The sequence below is a fragment of the Halichoerus grypus genome, chromosome 9 (assembly GCF_964656455.1).
Source record: "Halichoerus grypus chromosome 9, mHalGry1.hap1.1, whole genome shotgun sequence".
Classification (NCBI taxonomy): Eukaryota; Metazoa; Chordata; class Mammalia; order Carnivora; family Phocidae; genus Halichoerus; species Halichoerus grypus.
Genome location: NC_135720.1, coordinates 61,833,959 through 61,853,322, shown reverse-complemented (window position 1 = coordinate 61,853,322; position 19,364 = coordinate 61,833,959). Strand labels below are relative to the sequence as shown.

At 37.9% G+C, this 19,364-nt stretch overlaps 2 protein-coding genes across 9 annotated transcripts in view; one reads left to right on the top strand and one right to left on the bottom strand.

The window, feature by feature from the left end:
- The window catches only part of MMS22L (MMS22 like, DNA repair protein), a 131,516-nt gene extending 122,760 nt beyond the window's left edge, over positions 1 to 8,756 (bottom strand). For 2 of the 3 annotated variants that reach the window (XM_036101478.2, XM_078054971.1), the window contains exons 1-6: positions 7,876 to 8,381; positions 6,500 to 6,625; positions 4,940 to 4,989; positions 3,189 to 3,276; positions 2,917 to 3,094; positions 342 to 432 (exon numbers count right to left, since the gene is read on the bottom strand). In XM_036101478.2, coding sequence (XP_035957371.2) covers positions 342 to 432; positions 2,917 to 3,094; positions 3,189 to 3,276; positions 4,940 to 4,989; positions 6,500 to 6,625; positions 7,876 to 8,039 — 697 coding nt within the window. In that variant the 5' untranslated portion in view covers positions 8,040 to 8,381. Of the gene's footprint in view, positions 1 to 341; positions 433 to 2,916; positions 3,095 to 3,188; positions 3,277 to 4,939; positions 4,990 to 6,499; positions 6,626 to 7,875; positions 8,382 to 8,629 lie in introns of those variants that run through there. The other variant, XM_036101480.2, reaches the window with a different exon arrangement.
- Positions 8,757 to 8,838: 82 nt separating this feature from the next.
- Positions 8,839 to 19,364, top strand: part of LOC118528227 (uncharacterized) — a 938,723-nt gene continuing 928,197 nt past the window's right edge. For 4 of the 6 annotated variants that reach the window (XM_078054967.1, XM_078054970.1, XM_078054965.1 and 1 more), the window contains exon 1: positions 8,839 to 8,973. The gene's annotated coding sequence lies outside the window, so the exon portion shown is untranslated. The remainder of the gene's footprint in view (positions 8,974 to 19,364) is intronic. The other 2 variants (XM_078054969.1, XM_078054968.1) reach the window with 1 other exon arrangement.

The following is a 19,364-nucleotide window of genomic DNA, read 5'->3' as shown; positions in this document are numbered from 1 at the left end:
TGAAGTATAACTATATGTACTGACACGAACAGATCTCTAAAAAACTGTTGAATTAAACATTACACAGAACACTACCATTTGTGGTTAGAAACAAAGACAAAAATCCTACCCAAGAGTTTCTATATATATATATACAGACTAATATAGAAGTATGGAAAGATAAATGGACCAAACTGTTCTCTTGAAAAAAGGAATAAGACCTTGACTTTTTACTTTGGTTACTATTTGATGTAAAATAAAAATTAAAAAACCCGGAAAGCAATGATGACCTGTAATTTAAAAAAAAAACAATTAAGGGTTTAGATTTAAAAAGGATATAAATCAGAAATCCATAAACTTACTCAATTTTTCACCCAGCATGTGAAGAATTTCTAGCACCATCCAATGGATATCTAAGTGGAGATGTAATAAATGCCATGATGGTGGAAAAAGCTGTGAAGGACATTATCAACTGTGACTGAGAATTCATAGTACTTTAATAGGCATTTTACAGCATGCTACGACACTCCTCCATAAGCATAAGTATCAGGAACCAAGTAACCTACCCACTCTTCAAAAGCTTAGGGAAAAACTGGGTCTTGTTCATTAGAGGATTCTTTCACTGGAGATCTTTGAAAGCATATTTTCATTTGATGCTTTAGGACAGACCCACCTTGGGGCTGCTAAATAGACTTGTACAGTAAAGGTCCCTTCCAACCAACCTTTGATTTTACTACAGCTGCAAGGCAGTAAAAGAATTTTTTAACCACTTATTTTCATAATCTTGTTTTAGACTTTAGCTAGGAAATATGTTTTTAAATGTAATGAGTACCCAGGAACTCCTATGAAGTATTCTAACAGGAGAAATAGATTATCATGTAGACACTATTGAGATGCCCATTAAGAAACTGAAGTTAAAAGCAGTGAAGAAATTTACCTTTTAATTCACACGTTAAGATTAAAATCTAATTCTGATTCAAAAGCCAGTGCTCTTAACTACTGTGCTGTAGTAGGGTTGTCAATAACCTTCCCTGAGCCAACATTTAGTATCACTTTAAAAATAAATAACAATGATATACATGTTCTATTAAGAGAAGAAGGAAGAATGATAGAGAGGGGACTTGTCTTATCAAATGTGCAAACAAAATAAAATGCTACACTAATAAAACAGTATTGGCTCAGAAATAGATAATAAATAAACAGCAAAAATAGGCAAGAGAGAAATAAACATGGTATCTCCAATCAGTGGGGAAAACATGAGCCATTCAATAAAAGACTGGTTATTAACTTATTCATTTGCAGGAAACTGAAGTTAGATTTCCCACCTCACAGCATATTTTTTAAAAAGAGATGAATTAAAAAGATAAATGTAAAAAACAAGTATATTTTTAACAACCACACAGAGATGATACACAAGAAAAACCTGACAAATGTGACTATATACAAAACTTAAACCATCTCCATAGCAAGGCAGATTAATTGCTAAAAAAGAAAAGATAAATTGATGAAAGTATCTGTAATACATAATACCCAACAAATATCTCTAATAAAGTTCCTTAAAAATAAAAGACAGATGCTTAACTGAAAATGCCAATTAAATACTTTTCATATATAAGATAGGTAAAACACAAGAAATACAGTCTTAAAAGATACTTTTCATTTTGTAAGATTTTTTTTGCTGTTGTTTCAGAAAAGAACAGTATTTCAGTGTATGATTTTTTTGTGTATGTGCATTAAAAATTCAGCCTTCTGATCTTCAAATAACCTCTTTTCAAGTTTGCCTAATTAAAAAGGCTATGAAAGGCAAAACCTAGTTTGAGAACCTTTGCAGTCTTTATTTCCACTGCTAGATAAATTATTAATTTTTATTTTCTTAAGCATTTGATGAAGATCCAGAAAATAAAGCCAGTCCAATTTATAGAGACCAAAATGAAGGAAAAATATCCCTCTCCCCATAATCTATCCACGAATATTTATTAAGTGTTATGATTACAAGCAATTATCTATTTGCTTTCTATGGATTAGACATATTAACCTGTGAATTCAGTTTGGACTTTTTATTTTTAATATTACATATATTGGTCCCTGATAAGAAGAGTGCATTTTGTTGTTGTTGTTGTTAAATTTCACAGAAATACATAAACATTTATTCGTACCTTACATTTTGGCAAAGACACATTCCTAAAAACTGAATGTTATTCAAATTGGTAAAGTCAAATCGAATGAAAGAAGTTGAGAGTTCAGGGAAACCCACAGGGAATTACAATTTGCCATTCATATAAGCTCACATTTTCCTATGGAGAATTTGGTAATTACATCTATAAACTGGGTCATGCTATCAATACAGATTTTAAAAGAACAAATCTTCTATAGGAATGATTTCACAGGTAGAAAAAAGGGGAATAGTCAAAACAATCTTAATCATATTCCAAAAAGGTCTCAAAACTAATAATAGACATAATGCTGTGGTTTTGAAGGTGTAGCTTTTATAGAAAGGTGATCTTGAATTTTACTGTAATAAACACTAGGATTTGCCCAAACCTTTATCAATGGGAAAAATGATACAAATTTTTAAAAATAAAGGTTATTTTGCTTTGAAACTTGTACACATCTGCACGTTATAAACTGGAATTGAGAATAGCGACCACTGTTTCAGTCTATATTATATTCTAAGCACTTTATTTAATTAATTTTAACTTATCTAATTTTCCCAATAACTCTAGGAAGCAAACCAATTATACACGTGAGGAGACTAAGGCAAGAGGTGTTGCTTGCCCAATGGCACATAATTAGAAGAGGAGCCAGAATTTCAACTCAGGCAGTCTAGTCCCTGAGCTGCACTCTTGACTATTTTTCCTCATTCTTGAATGAATGAATATTCCTTGCGAAAAGAAAAAAAAAAACGAGGATTTAAAAATTAAATGAAACAAGCCAAACCTTAATTTGGTTTTGATTTACAAATGCTCCTGGACTAATACTGGGAAGTTCAGATAGATGTCCAATATACAAGAGTAATCCATGAAGTTCATCAACCAGCACAGACGGAAGTTGTGCCTCCAAAGTTTCATAGGGATGGACAGGAACAGGACTCTCAGCATTTTGTACTTTCAGATACCTAAAAAAAGATAGATACAATAAATAACCAGACTCTGGATGAACATGCACTCAGAAATTCATGCAGTAATCAAAATACTCATCTGACATCTTACCTAAAGACGAAAACTTTAACATAATGAAGAAATGTCACGCACTGCTGCCTAATATTGTCTGCTTTGCAGTGTAGGGTGGATATCTTCCCTGAAACCAAAATAGATTAAGTGTTATCAAAGTTTAAATAATTAATCCGTGGGCAGTGACAAAAAAAATTTGTAAGCCATACAAGCAGCAGTTCATTTGTGATTTCATCTGTTCCAAATTTATCACTCTATCATACATTCTGATCCAACCATACATAATTACCACTTCCTGCTCCCCGAACTTAGGTTTCAATACACCTCAATGATTTCGTCTATACAGTTGTTTCCACCTGGAACTCTTCCACTCCCCAAAACTTTTGCCTACCTACCTATTTTTTCCTCATCTCTGTAGACCAAGATCTGGCATCACTCTGTGATGGGCCCCTAAACAGATGAAGCCCCTGGCTCCCATAGCAGCTTATACATGCCACGATTACTACACTTTTCCGTCTACCATGCTGTCCTATGCTTGTGTGTCTCTATGTCCTACCAACTACAAACTCCTCAGCAGATTCTTCCACTTTGATTCATCGTCACCTTACACAGTACCTGGCCTGAAACAGAGCCTCAGGTGATAAATAGTACTCAACATTTACTGAGCACACAGTGAGAAAACAAAACAGCCCTGACAGCAGATAGCTAACAACTAGGTCATCATGTTCCCTACTGAAACTAAAGTTTTCATGAAATATCAAAAATAATCAGATGGGGCCACTCTGTGATTATGGTGAAACAAGACAAAAACAAAATCTCTCTGTAATCATGTCTGAATACAGAAACAAGGCACTATGCAATCACAGAAAAACAAACAAAATACAAAAACAAAATATTTCCCTCTTGCAGCTAACATGACTATTACTTTACTAATTAGAACCCTCCTTAGCCTGTCTTTCTGGGTCCCACCTCCTAGACAAAAATTAACATATTCAATTCATTACACTGTCCCTGCTTAACACCATCCAATCCAATATAAAGTCCTAGTCCCCTTAAACTCTCTTCAAATCACCAGTGCAAGTGCAAACCCTATCACAAGCCCCTCCCTACTCTCCCTGAGAAGCCCCAACTGTTTCTCATGATGTGTACTTCCTTCTTGTGTCAGTAAGCTACTCAACCTTTCATTGACCAAAGGTGTGTTCCAGGTGATCTTTAGTTGCATCACTAATAACAGGTATTAGCCTGAGCACTTAACATGCATTATATCATTTATCCTCACAAGAACTCCATGAGGTGGGACCTGTTACCTGGTGTGAGACCGATAGTTAGCTAGGGTTGGAACCCAGGCTGACCACAGTGTGATGAGTCTAATTCCTACACTGGAGCACAATTGCCAGAAAGGAGAAGCAGCTAGCCTGCGCTAAAACACTGTCTTCAATTCCCTTCACTACCTTAACTATATCAAACCCCCTCCATGAGTAACCCATTAAATGTCAAAAACAAACCAAAAGCAGAGCAAGAAGACAGCATGAGGTCCCACTCCCCGCCCCCAAAGCAAGTTGTTAATTCACTTTAGAAATGTTTAGCCTTAAATCAATTTTATCACAGACATAGAAAAATATTATAAATCTCAGCTACAACAAAATTTAAGTGTTATATTTTTTCTGAACACTAAACACTATCCTGAACTTCTAACCTAATGCTTCTTCCTCCATGTTCTTATATCCCAATTACGCATCATAGATGTGCAATTCAATTCCTTTTTGCTATTAAAAACACTTAAAACTTACCAAAATCACAGCTGGCTTGTAATAAGGTTTCCAAGTTGTACAGTTGCTGCCTAATTTAAGAAAACGTAAGGTGAGAGTTAATTTTGGAAAAATTTAAAGCATGTATTATAGGGATATTTCCAAATCTATTACATAGCTTTAGTATGTGCATAGCCTCTCATTTGTGAATGATGTTTAAAATACTTTGTGGATATTTATACAGGGTCAGATAGTCAAGACTGAGAAAAGATAAAACATGCCTTTGTTTGACCTTCCAAAAATATCTATTAAAAGCTGCATATATGTATATACAATTATAAATATCATAGATTTTACTATCAATGAGATATTGTTTATATACCCTCAAAAAGTTTAAGATACTTACATAAAAATCCTAGGTTAACAGTTACATAATGAAATGTTAAACTGTATTGGACAATTATACTATAGGAGTTCAGAAAAGGAAGAGTAACTTAGAGTTATCAAGGAAAGCCGTATTTATGATGTCCCCCCTTAATATCTGAAAGTAATCTCTTGTCCTTCTTCCTAATTGCCTTTCAACTCCTTAAACGTTGACCCATCTTCATGACCTATGTCCTGAATAAAGACTCAACTCACTCTATAATGTTCACGTTTACAGAGAATCACTCACTCAAACTGTTCTCCCAGTAAAACACATAACAAGGCACAGATACACTGTCTCTTCACAAGGCCTCAAGGGATGAGGGTGGGAGGAGGAATCTTTCCACCTTTCCATTTTCATTTAAATGTACCACATACATATTCTTAATGTATTTTTGGATAATTTGCCTTCAACAACCGATTCCATTTCAAAATCATGTAAAATCTAAATATGGACTGAGTTTTAAATGATAAGGAATTATCTTGTTAAATGATAATGTTAATTGTGATGAGATACTGTTTATGTTTTTTTAAAGTTCATATTTTTAAGAAATGCTTATTGAAATATTTAAGGGTGAGATTACCTGATGCCTGGAATCTGCTAAAAATACTCAAACCAAAAAAAAGAGGGAAAGGGACAGATGAAGGAAGTGTGATAAAACCTTGGTGTTGTACTGCCACTGAGAGAGGGTATGTGAAGTTTCATTATGGTATTCTCTCTACATTTGTATATGTTTGGAAAATTTCATTAAAATTTTTGATGTCCAACTTAATCAATTAATCATATTACTATACAGTCTGAAAGATATATTTGGAAAGTGTGATTTCATTCTCTAAAAATCAATGAAAGACTATGACGATTCAGCAACAAAAGTAGTATTTTAGTTTTCTTCCAAAATTATAATATGGTTCAAAGCATTAAATATTTGTCTTCAATGCATGATGTCAAATGTTGAATAAAAAGTCTGAAAAAGAATGAACACTCACTAAAAAACGAATCATTAAAATCACTGCTCCATCAAACATTACATGATTATTGTTACTGATAAGATAATCAAGAGAGCAACATGAACAACTCGCGCTTTTGTAATATTGGTATCAGAAACCACCCAGCAAAGTAACTTACAAAACTGAAAAGCATCTATGCTCAAAGGCAGTTAAAAACAAAACAAAACATACCTGAATAAATGAAAGAGCACTCTAGATGAATTCACCAATGCTGTTTCAGTAACCCACTGAATGCCAAATATTTCCACTGTATCTTCTTCAAAATTAGTTGGTAAAGGATCAAGATTCAAAATTAATCTGAAATGAAAACTCTAATCTTATAAAAAGTATGCTAAATCCCAACTATAGCATCTTTTTTGTCATTATATAAATCCATATTGTATGTGACATGTCAACAATGACACCATAAAATTATGATATGCCTTGGTACCTTACATATCCAGGAATTACTACATTTAGATTGTATGAAAAATTCAGTCATATATAGTGATAAAAAAGTGTAACTAGGGGCGCCTGGGTGGCTCAGATGGTTAAGCGTCTGCCTTCGGCTCAGGTCATGATCCCAGGGTCCTGGGATCGAGTCCCGCATCGGGCTCCCTGCTAGGCGGGGAGCCTGCTTCTCCCTCTGCCTCTGCCTCTGTGTCTCTCTCTCTCTCTCTCTGACTCTCATGAATGAATAAATAAAACATTTAAAAAAAAAAAAAAGTGTAACTAAAGAACAATGTAACTTAGGGGAAAAATTCAAAAAGTAAGTCTAGGGAACATACTTTTTTGGCCTATGGTCTTCAGTAGAAGAATTTCATCCTTTGAGGGGACATTTAATGTTTAAAACAGCTAAAAGTTACTCTGAGCCATGTCTGGAGCATAATCAAACTGAATAATCTCTTTTAAGGTCTCAAACAAGGTACAACTATAAAATCAACAAAAATGGCTTCCTTTCTGAAATTGCCTCAGCAGGTATTCCCAAAATATTTCAACAACTGCAGTTTTACAGCAACTTGTGTACAGCTGCCTAAGGCAAGAACTCTAAAGAATAACATTCTTGTGAACTTACACAATCTGGTGAATTTATTCAAAAGTTAAAACAAAAATAAGTCTATGACTTCTGTGTATAGATACACAGAATTAGAAGGAACTGGGGCAACAAAACAATGTCTACGTCTAACTTAAGAATTACTGAGAAGCTCCAGATTATTATTTCATGTTTTGGAAGGATATTCCAATTCAAAAAGCCCACCTAGCTTTCACTTTAAGTAAAAGGGAAATTAGTGGCCAGCTTCCTACCCCAAAACTGAGGTAGCTGTGAGATAAGAAAACATCCGGTAGCAAGAAATTCTCAATATCCAGAAATCTTTTAGGTATGCTTTAACCAGGAAACCGACAACAGAACTGATAGCCTGCACCCATGTTATATACTAAGCCGTTTTGCAAAAACATGGCTTGAGCATCGAAGTTTAAGTTGACTGAAATCATAATTAAATAACATTCCTAACAAACTGATGAAAAATTTGATAAGGGAAAAACACAGTCCCCGATTTTTTACCTACCGCTTAAGGGCTCCGCTAGAAAGGTAGGACTCTCCAGAAAAATGATTTCCTCCTCCTCTGTTGTCAAAACCACAAGAAAAGCAAGGGGGTTTGCACCATTCTGTCCCCAGCTCCAGTTCCAAGCTGTCGGTCAGGAACATCGACGCAGTGGAACAGTTATCCATTATTTACTTTCTGTCCTGAAATGTTTGGGACTCATATCATTCAAGGCTCCAAAGATACTGTGATTAGATTCCAGGAGGTGGGGCGGGCCAAGAGATTGGCGGTGATCTCAGAAAGTTCTCAAAACGTCCCCCCAGCACAAAGAAGAAAGCCCGAGAAGCCAATTCCTCAACAACTCTCCCCACACCGACACCCCGATATCAAGGCTTTCAGACAGAATGCACCCCCGACTGGCTGTGGCAGGAACTTCACATCTGCCATCTAGGTCGGATTCTGCAGCCCGGACAGCGCGAAAAGGAAAGAAATGGTTGCAGGACAGATCCAACTTCAGCTCCCGACCCCGCCTCGACCTGCGCCGCCCGCTACGTTACCGAAAAGTACCGAGCTAGTTTCCCAACAGTGTCGTGGAAAAGCTCCCTTGCGCACTCCGGGTGGGGATCAGGGACCGCCCGGCGCCAATCTTTAGTCCTCCCAGCCGGGAGGCAAGTTCCGCCAGGTCCCCACTCGGCGGCGACCAGCGCGGGCCGGGCACAGGGCGAAGGAAGCCGGCGGCCTGCGAACCGAAGCGCTCCTCGTTTGAGGCACGGCGTACCTGCTCACACTTTCGGTCCCCGAGATCCGCCCCCAGCTGCCGGGTCTTCAACCTCGGCGTTGGTGAGGTCTAAATCAGAAACAGGCGAAATTCCCGCCACTGCGCGCCCGCGCTCAGGAAGGGCGGGGCCACGGCGCAGCCCGCCCCCGGAGATCCGCTCGCTAGGTCTCTGCAGGAACCGCCGGCGCTCCGCGAGTTCTCGCGAGAGTCAGCCGCCCAAGGACTCGGTGCTGCGAGCAGCTTTTTCTTTCTTTCTTTTTTTTTTTTTCTCTGTGCGTGTAGCTTTAATTGGTGAATTCGGCTGGAAGGCGGGGCCTCACGGGGAAAGGAAACTGGAGGCTGAGGTGAGCAAGGCCTAGGCACCTCTGGGTAGTCTTCGCGCGGGACACAAAAGAGTTTTGCTCAAGTGAGTCCGAAGTGGGTGTCTCATTTACACCCAGAGCCGCGCCATCCCCTCCTGTTACCGCGCTAGTGCCAGCAACTCTTTTGTTAAGATCGAGGATGCCTATTGTTCGTGGTTTGTGGACAAGGCATGTGCAAAAATGAGGCTAATCCAGCGTATAGTAGCACTGAGTAAGTCAGATGGTCCTTGCTTTTGGCATAAAACTGTCGCTCCCCTTATTTGCAACACATCTGGACAGGTTTAAATCGCTTAAACCTGGTCGCTTTTGTGAGGTATAGCCCATGTGCAGCATTTTTATCTTTTTAAAAGTATTCTTTAAAATCTATTCAGAAGACTTTCCAGTCTAAATCAGAGATAACACATTTAAGCTTATCAGTGACTTAAGATTCAAGAAAAACGTGATAATTGCTCCTTCAGATCTCCATAATTTTGAGTATTTGCCATTGCCCATTCCTCCAGAATAGTTTGTCCTGTGTTTAATTCCTGTACAGAGAACCTGTCATAACTCCTCTGTTCAAACCAAATACTGCACATGTTCTAAGAAATGGGATGCGGTGTGTGTGTTTGTGTGGGGAAACACAATATGAACTCTATTCTGACTGCAACCTAGGGCTACTGTGATGGGTCCTATGTCCATTATGTTCACATGATGTGCCCTGAGACTTGATGTCTTCTTGGCGACCACTGCAGCTTTTTAGGGTCCAGGTGGAGTTCTAGCATGACACATTGTCATCTGTAACAATCCCTAGGAAACAGTGTCTAGATATGAGAATATTGGGCCCTGGCACTATTTAAGAGAATTGGGTCAATAGACAGTCATTATTATTTCTTCCTCTAATCAAAACATTTGGATAGACCCCTTTTTCCTTTTTCAAGTGCCTGATGAGTGATCAACTTGGTTGAATCAGTTAAGTAGAATGGGAAGAACCAAGTAAGTTACCTGTAAATAACGTAAGCCAGTACTCTAATGCATTTCAGTAAGAATCCCCAGCAAGTTAATAGGCAGCATACTGAAGAGAGGTAATTAAACATACTTAATGAAAGGGCATTTATAAAGGTATGGACAGGGTTACTGGAAAACAAAAAGTAATCATGAAGCATCCAGAACTAATCAGAGTCATTATCACCCTTAGGCCTAAGAGATTTGGGGGAAGAGGGATTACTAGAGCCCAAGGAGACTTGTTCAGGTAGGAGACAGCTACCTACCTGATAGCCACCTATTGTACCTTCATAGAGGAGCATAGCTACTGCCAACTTGCCACCCAACAGGGAGGAGCTGGAAGGATTAAGTACGCAAACCACTTTCCCTCCATACTGCGGTGTCCAACTGGTGGTTTTCATTGGCTAAAACCAACCTAAAAATAGAGGGCAAGGATGTAACCTTATAAAGTTCAGGCTCCTAGGATAGAGTCCAGCCTGAAGAAGGGTAGAGAGTGAATCTGACAGAAAGGGGTAAATTTTATCAAGAAGACATAACAATACTAAATGTATAACAGAACTTTATATATACCTATAAAGGGATGAATTTATTAATTATAGGAGAAATACTCAAATCAATAATTAGTTACAGACTTCAGCACTTACCTCTCTGTAATTGGTGGAACCAGTAGAGAGAATTAGTATAGACTTGAACAGCACTATCAATCAACTTGACCTAATTGATATATTTATAGGTGACACAACCTGACAGTAGCAGAATACACTCTTTACAAGTACACATGGAACACTAAGGTAGACCACATTCTTTGCCAGAAATCAAATTTCGTCAACTTTAAAAGGATTGAAATCATACAGAGTATATGGTCTGACCACAATGGAATTAAACTAGAAACCAATACATATCTGAAAGAAATCTCTAAATATTTGGAAATTAAGTAGCACTTCTAATTAACCCATGGATCAAAGAAGAAATCACTAGGAAAATGAGAAAATATTTTGAATTAAGTGAAAATTAAAGCACATTAAAATTTATAATTTTAACTGCTTACTTTAGAGAAGAAGAAAGAGTTCAGTTCAATGATTTAAATTTCTATCTTAAGAAACTAGAAAAAAACCCAGCAAAATAAAACAAAATCAAGAAAAATGAAGGAAATAATAAAGGGGAGAAATAAATGGAATGAAACAGAAGAATAGAGGAAATAAATGCAATCAAAGAGTGGTTCATTGAGGCACACCTGGGTGGCTCAGTTGGTTGGGTGTCCGACTCTTGATCTCAGCTCAGGTCATGAACTTGGAGTCATGAGTTCAGGCCCAACATTGGGCTCCATGCTGGATGTGGAGCCTACTTAAAAAAAAAAAAAATGTTGGTTCTTTGAAAAGATCAGTATAATTGATACACTCTAGCCAGACTGATAAAGAAAAAAAAAAGAAAACACAAATTACCAGTATTAGGAATTAAAAATATATTATCACTCTAGACTCTACAGGCATTATAAAGATATTAAGAACATTTTTATGCCAAGAAACAGATGAAATAGACAAATTCATTGAAAGACACCAACTGCCAAAACTCACAAAAGAAGATTAAACTTGAATGGCTCTATATCCATCATAGTAATTTTAATCTTTAGTTAAAAAATTCCCCTCTCTCTTTCTCTCCCCACCCCTTACTTTCTCACATACCACATACACACACATAATTCCTACAAGGAAAATTCCAGGACCAGAGGACTGTACTGTTGAATTCTCCCAAAAATTTAAGGAAGGTATAATATCAATTCTCTACCAACTCTTCCAGAAAATAGAAGAGGATAAAATACTTCAAAACTCATATAATGTGGCCAGCATTACACAGATATCAAAACTTGACAAAGAAAATTATAATCCAGTATTATTCACATGGAGACAGAAATTTTACCAAATAAAATCCAGCAATATATGAAAAGGATGACATATACTAAAAAAATCAGGTTCATCTTGGGAATGTAGGGTTGGTTCAAATTTCTAAACACAATTGGAGCAGTTCATTATATCAACAGATTGTAAAAAGAAAACCACATCACCTCAATCTGCAGAAAAAATCACTTGAAAAATTCAATATCCATTCATGATAAAAACTTGTCAAACTAGGAATAAAGGAAAATTTCCTTAACCTGATAAATGGTAACTATGACAAACCTACTATTGAAATCATAAAAATGAATGCTTTCTCCAGAAGACTGAGAACAAGGCAATGAAGTCTACTTTCTCTACTTCTATTCAGCATTGTACTGGAGGTAACTAACCAATCCAATAAGGTATGAGAATGAAAGAGTTGGGAAAGGAGGAGGCAAAACTGCTATCATTCTTAGGTGGCATAATCATTTATGTAGAAAATCCTTAAAAATCTTAAAAAAACCAGCTACTAGAACTAATAATGTATTCAGCAGGGTGGAAACATGCAACATCAATATACAAAAAACAAATTGTGTTTTTCTAAACAAGCAATGAACACTTAGAAACTATAATTTAAAAAGCAATACCATTTTAATAGCATCCCAATGGATCCAGCCCTGTGTGGGGCTCTGTGCTCAGCAGGGAGTCTGCTGGAGATTCTCTCTCCCTCCCTCTTCCTCTGCCCCTCCCCCTGTTCTTGCACTTGAGCGCGCTCTTACACACACACACTCTCTCTCTCTCTCTAAAACAAATAAATCTTAGAAATATATAAATAAATTAATAAAATAAAATTAGGGCAGGAGGGAGATGTGGGCATCAAGAGATGGTGTTTTGAAGACAGGAAATATATCACGTTTGTGAGGCTATGGCAATTACCAAGTATAAAGGGAAAAGTTGATGTTGAAGAGAAGGGGAATGGTTGTGGAACTGCAGACATTGGGAAGACAACGGGACTGTATTCACTACATAGATGACATATCTTTTAATAGGATCAGGGACAATTTTTCATTAATAGGAAAAATGAAAGGTATGCAGAGAAAGATAGCTGAAGTTGGTGAACTGGGTGGTTGGAATTTGAGGTAGTTTTTGTTTTATTTCATCTATTTTCCTTGTGACATATCACCTGGAAGTGAGAGGAAAGAGTGGTTGTTAGAGATTTGAGATGTGTCCTTATCATATTAGTGAGTAAAAAAAGTATTTTTACTAGGGAAGTGTAGTAGGAATGTCTGGGGGTGTTGAGTGACTATTTGAGATTTATGATGAAAAATTAAGAGATCTGTTAGCTTAGTTTTGTGATTTTCTCCAACAACATTCAGAAGGGGAGGACATATGATAGAATTTGAGTGTTATATTAGTGAACCCATTCTGACTTACTGTTTCCTTTTAAATGTATTTATAAACTATTTGATTATTATCATCATACTCAGTCAAATAACTTAATATGAATGTCATGTTTTTAGTAGGGAAACTTTATAAATTCAACTGAATCTAATATATCCCAAAGGTTAAAGCCCTCAATTTCAGAAGTGTTATCACCATTTTAACTGAAATCTTATTTAAAGTTTAAGACCATTCCTTCATGCCTTAAATGAAACAGAGGGTCACATTACCTTTATAGTTACTGCTTATAAGCCTAGAATTGGATTTAGCATTTTGGTAAAATCTGACCAATACTAAACATAGCTTTAATGATCTTACTAAACAATTGGCCATCATTGAGGATACACTAAGATAGCTAACTCAGTTATGAAAATATTAGGTTTTCTCTATGAGCTGTCTATTGCCAGTGTGTGTACAACCCACCTTCAGTTGACTTTCTGTCAATTCACAGTATTTTATTACACTAATTTTGTGCAAGCGATAATGAACTGTTCTAAGTGCTACTCCCTGCCTAGATACCATGATTTAAATGACTACTTCAGTAGCAATGGGGAGGTTTAGTTAGTTGAGAAGGAGCAACTTTTCTATACAGTAAAAGGAGTTCTCCTGCAGCTGTTCAGCACATTGGGTCATTAACAATGTGGTATACCATATAGGGACTTTAAACATCTGGACCCAAGAAAATTTCATTATTGATCCTCATTTATTTTTCTGTATGTTTTAGTATCTTCTTCTGCATGTGCTCTCATTTTATTTCCTTTTGCCTCCAGAAGCTTGATTCATCAATTACCCCTCTTCTTTTTACCTTCCATCTCTCCCTCTTCCTTACCCTTTTCCCTAAGCCCACTGAGGTAGGCAGTTTCTAACATGGCCCCCAAGAATCTCTGCTGCCTTGTATTCATGCCTTTGTGTGATCTTTTCTGCTTGAGTGTGGACTAAAACTAATGACTTGCTAATAATGAATAAAATAAAGCAAAAATTGATGGCCTATCACTTATTTATATGCCAGAAAGAGAGCAAACAAGCAGGGGGAGTGGCAGGCTGAGGGAGAAGCAGGCTCCCTGCTGAGCAAGGAGCCGGATGCAGGACTCAATCCCAGGACCCTGGGATCATGACCTGAGCCAAAGACAGTTAACCGACTGAGCCACCCAGACATCCCGGCATATCACTTCTTCTTCTTTCTTCTTCTTCTTCTTTTTTTTTTTATAATCTAAACTTCTGCAGTTTTTTTTTTTTTTTTATTAACATATAATGTATTATTTGTTTCAGGGGTACAGGTCTGTGATTCGTCAGTCTTAACACAATTCACAGCGCTCACCATAGCACATACCCTCCCCAATGTCCATCACCCAGCCACCCCATCCCTCCCAACCCCTCCACTCCAGCAACCCTCAGTTTGTTTCCTGAGATTAAGAGTCTCTTATGGTTTGTCTCCTCCTCTGGTCATAGGGGAAGGGAGGGGAAAAATGAAACAAGCCGGCATATCACTTCTATGATTAGTTTACAAAAGACGGTGAGTTCCGTCTTGCTCACACTGTCTCTCAATGTCACTTTCTCTGTCTTGCCTTCTCAACTTGTTCACTTTGATGAAGTAAACTGTCATATTAGAGAGGACCATATAACAAAAACTGAGGGCAGGCTCTGGCCAACAGCCATTGAGGAACTGTGGTCCTCAGTTCAACAGTTCACAAGGAGCTGAATCCTGACAACCAGTGTGAATGAGCTTGGGAAGTAGATTCTTCCCCAGTTGAATCTTGAAATGACAAGGCCTTGACAGGTATATAGAATTTAACCTGGTCCAGATGGGGATTTGACCTTTGCTCTTGGCTTATGGGAGGTGATCTCTAAATAATCTTTGGGATGTTTTATGTGATAAAAGTGTCTTTTTGCCTGGGGGCCTTGGGTCACACTGGATAGTCTGACAGAATGGTTTAGGATGGACCTGGCCTCATCCAAAAGACCAGCAGTGCGATTTAGGGTGGGCCTTTGGGTCATGCAGTATCAGTCAGCCTGGATACTGAGATCAACCACATGGATTATGATTTGATCATGCCTACATAATGGAGCCCCAATAAAAATTCTGAACACCAAGGCTTGGGCAAGTTTCCCTAATTGGCAGTATTCCAGCATGATTACTTAAGGTTGTATTGATGCTCTGCTATTTACTAAACATTTCTGGGATAGATTTTCATGTCATACAAGTATAACTCATAACTTTTATATATAGAATATATATACTTATATATATATGTATATAATATATTTTACATACTGTAATAGAATAATTGTGTCCATATCTGTCTCCTCACTAGATTATTCACTTGAGATTTGTCCATTATTATCCTTGGTATCTAGGATAGTACCTGCATATAGTAAGTAGATCCTTAAAAGTACTTTTGGCTAAATGAATAAAATATTGTATCTGGTGTTCAGCTATTAATAATCGTATCTTTTGGGGGGAAATCTTTTTGAAAGATGTTATAATTATACTTTCTTAGCCTTGGAGTTTCAGCTGAGGCATCACTATAAGAAAAATTACTGTAAAGTACCAAATATTCTGAGGTGCTAGATCATTATTACAATTTTATCAGCATTAGTTGATCATTTAATTTTAGTCTTTATTAAAAAAATTCACTAGGGGTTAGTTTCAAGAGTGGGGGTTTCTTTAGAGACTACATGTGGAAGTCTGCAGTGGTTCCCCACCTCCCTTTTTTTTCCCCAAGGCCAGAGAGGGGAACTGCAGAGAACCACTTTGAAAGGCTCACATGTATCCCCTGGCATTTGAAGCACACAGGTTCTAGTCTCTATGCTGACAAACCTAAAGGCAGAAAGTTGGCTGGAGTGGCTTGTGGTGTCAGGGCAAGGAGAAAGTGCTGTGGAGGGAGTGGGCTGTAATGCCACTGGAGTAGGTAAACAGTGTGTGGGTCCTGAGGGAGGTAGCCAGACCTGAGGTGTGTTAAGAGGAAGCTTGTCCAAGAGGACTGTCTGGGGGGCTCAGCTGACATCAACAGGAAGAGGCTGGAGGGCCACTGGAGATCTGGTGTTAGGGGGCAGTCATCTGCAGCTTCCAAGGGGAGGTACCAATTGGATCAAAACTCTTCCTTGCTTAAAATCCTTCAGTGGCCTCCAGCTATAGTTAGAGTGAAATCTAAGCTCATATTTGTGATTTGACCCCTTCTTATGTCTACAGTCTTATCTTGTACCACTCTCCATCTCTTTCACAAATTATCAGCCACACTGGCCTTTCAGTTCTCACACATTCTTCCCTGCCTCAAAATGTTTGTGCAAACTTTGCCTTATGCCAGAACCATTTTTTTCTCTTGCTTTTTCTAGACCTGGCTCCTTTTCATCCATGAGATCTTAGCTAAAGCCTCTCTCCCTCACAGAGACTTCTGTTGACCCTTTATTTTAACATAAACTTCTATAATAACTTGAGTTGGGTAAAGCTGCAAGTGGTATAAAACTCAGAATAACTATGGCTTAACAAGAAAAATCATCCTTCCCTCTCACATGAGAGTCATGGAATCAGTCTAGACCTGGTGGTGTTGCATGGTAGCAGGATCTCAGGAGTCTTAAATCTTGTGTCTCTTTAATGTGTGGCTTCTATTTCAAATTCACCTCTTAGTTCATGAAGGCTACTCTTGCTGTGGCCAGCACATATATATATTCTAGCTGGCAGGAAAGAGAAAAAGGGAAAAGGGCATGTAAGCCCCTAAGTTCAATTCTAGAAGTTGCCCATACTACATATGTTTACATATAGCATCACAGAGCATATTTTGGAAACCATATTGTGGAAACCATGTTTTGGAAACTACAGTGTCCACCCTCAGATGTGCCTAGGCATTTCACCAAATTTCTGACCCACTTTGGTACTTCCTTGTTATTAGTTTAGCTGTGTCACATCTTGCTACAAGTTAGGCAAGCTGGGAAGGACAATCTTTATTCTAACTAAAATTAGGGGATAGGTTAACATGAATATGAGGGAATTTGCCCTGGCAAATACCCATTGGTTTTCCTTTCTAACAGCACTAAATTATAGAGGCTAAAACATTTCCCTGTCATAGAAGCCTTCTTTGATCACTCAATCTACAGTAAATTTCTATAATAATGTGGGTTGGGTGCAGCTACAAGTGACAAAAAATTCAGTATAGAAGTGGCTTAACAAGAAAACAGTTTAATCCCCTTTCACTTGAAAGTCATGTATTTATTCTAGGGTTTGTATGGTGTTCTATGGTGTCTAGAAAGAGAATGAGTTAAATTTTGTGTCATTCAGTTATGTTAGTTATATCAGTGAGCAAACTATAACCCATGGGCCACATCTGGCCTGCCATCAGTTTTTCTAAGTGTATTGGAACTCAGACATACCCATTAGTTAACATATTGTCTGTGGCTGCTTTTTCCCTAGAGCTTCAGAGTTGAGGGTTGCAACTAAGAGTGTATGGTCCACAAAACCTAAACTATTTATTATTTGGCCCATTATAGAAAAAAAATTGCCAACTGCTGAGTGATATTAATAGGTTTGTTGTATAATGTCTATTTAAAGGCATAAATTTCCTTGGAGCTCTAAGATTTTTCCCTCTGAAAGCCAGCAGTTATAAGTAAAAGTGTTTTAATATGTCCCTGCAACACACTGCCCACCCCCACCCAGTATCTTCTTTAATTTTCTATTTTTTTTTTTTTTGTGGGAGGTGAGTGAGATGAAGACTTTAATTTTTTCACTTTGCATTGTTTCCTGACTAATCCTTATGATGCCACCAGTTTAAGACTCCAAGAGTGCCAGAGCAGAAAAGTACTTTGAGAGGTAAGTGTATAGGACACTGTGGTGTGCCACCCAGATACTCCTTCCAGGATAAAGGACTTGTTTCCCTAGCTGCTGAAGTGCTGCTGTCAGCTCTGGGCTGTCAACTCTTTTTAGAATTGCTTTGAGTAAAGACAGCCTGCTTACCCAAATCAGTGCATCTGATATCCAATGGCAGTGGCATGAAGGTATAAATGCCCAGTTTTCCCTCCTCCTGACCTAACTTGGGATAACTATGAAGGGTTATCCCAGCTTCAGAGTTCCCATCAGTTGGCTGAGGACTCATGGAAATTACACTGGTGCTCCCTCTGCCCAAAGGTGGTTGTTTCCAAGAGAACTCCTTAATAAACTTCCTGCATATTAATCTCTACCCTAATTTCCTGATTTTTAGGAAGCTGAATCTTTTTTTAAAATTTAAATTCAATTAGCCAACATATAGTACATCATTAGTTTATGATGTAGTCATCAATGATTCATTCATTGCCTATAACACCACGTGCCCTCCTTAATGCCCATCACCTAGTCACCCCATTCCCCCATCCACCTCCCTTTCCACAACCCTCAGTTTGTTTCCTGGAGTCAAGAGTCTCTCATGGTTTGTCTCCCTCTCTGATTTCTTCCCATTCAGGTTTCCCTCCCTTAGGAAGCTGAATCTTATGGATTTTCCAAGGCACAGATTTGGGAAGGGAGAGAGCCAGAACTGATGGTCTGGATAGAAGATCAAACCAGCCACAACATTTCCTTAAAACAAAGCCTAATCCAGAACAAGACCCTAATTCTCTCCAATTCAGTGAAGGCTGAGAGAGGTGAGGAAGCTGTAGGAGAAAAGTTTGAAGCTAGCAGAGATTGGTTCATGAGGTTTAAGGAAAGAAACCATCTCTATAACATCAAAATGCAAGGTGAAGCAGTAAGTGCTGTTGTAGAAGCTGCAGTAAGTTATCCAGAAGATCTACCTAAGATAATGCAAGAAGGTACCTACACTAAACAATAGATTTTCAATATAGATGGAATAGCCTTCTATTGAGAGATGCCACGTAAGACTTTTATAGCTAGGAGGTTAAAATCAGTGCTTGATTTCAAGGCTTCAAAGCTTCAAAGCTTCAAAGGATAGGCTGACTCTCTTGTTAGGGGCTAATGCAGCTGGTGACTTTATGTTGAAGTCAGTGTTCATTAGCCATTCTGAACATCCTAGGGCCCTTAAGAATTATGCAAAAATCTGTTCTTTTTTTTTATGTTATGTTAATCGCCATACATTACATCATTAGTTTTTTTTTTTTTTT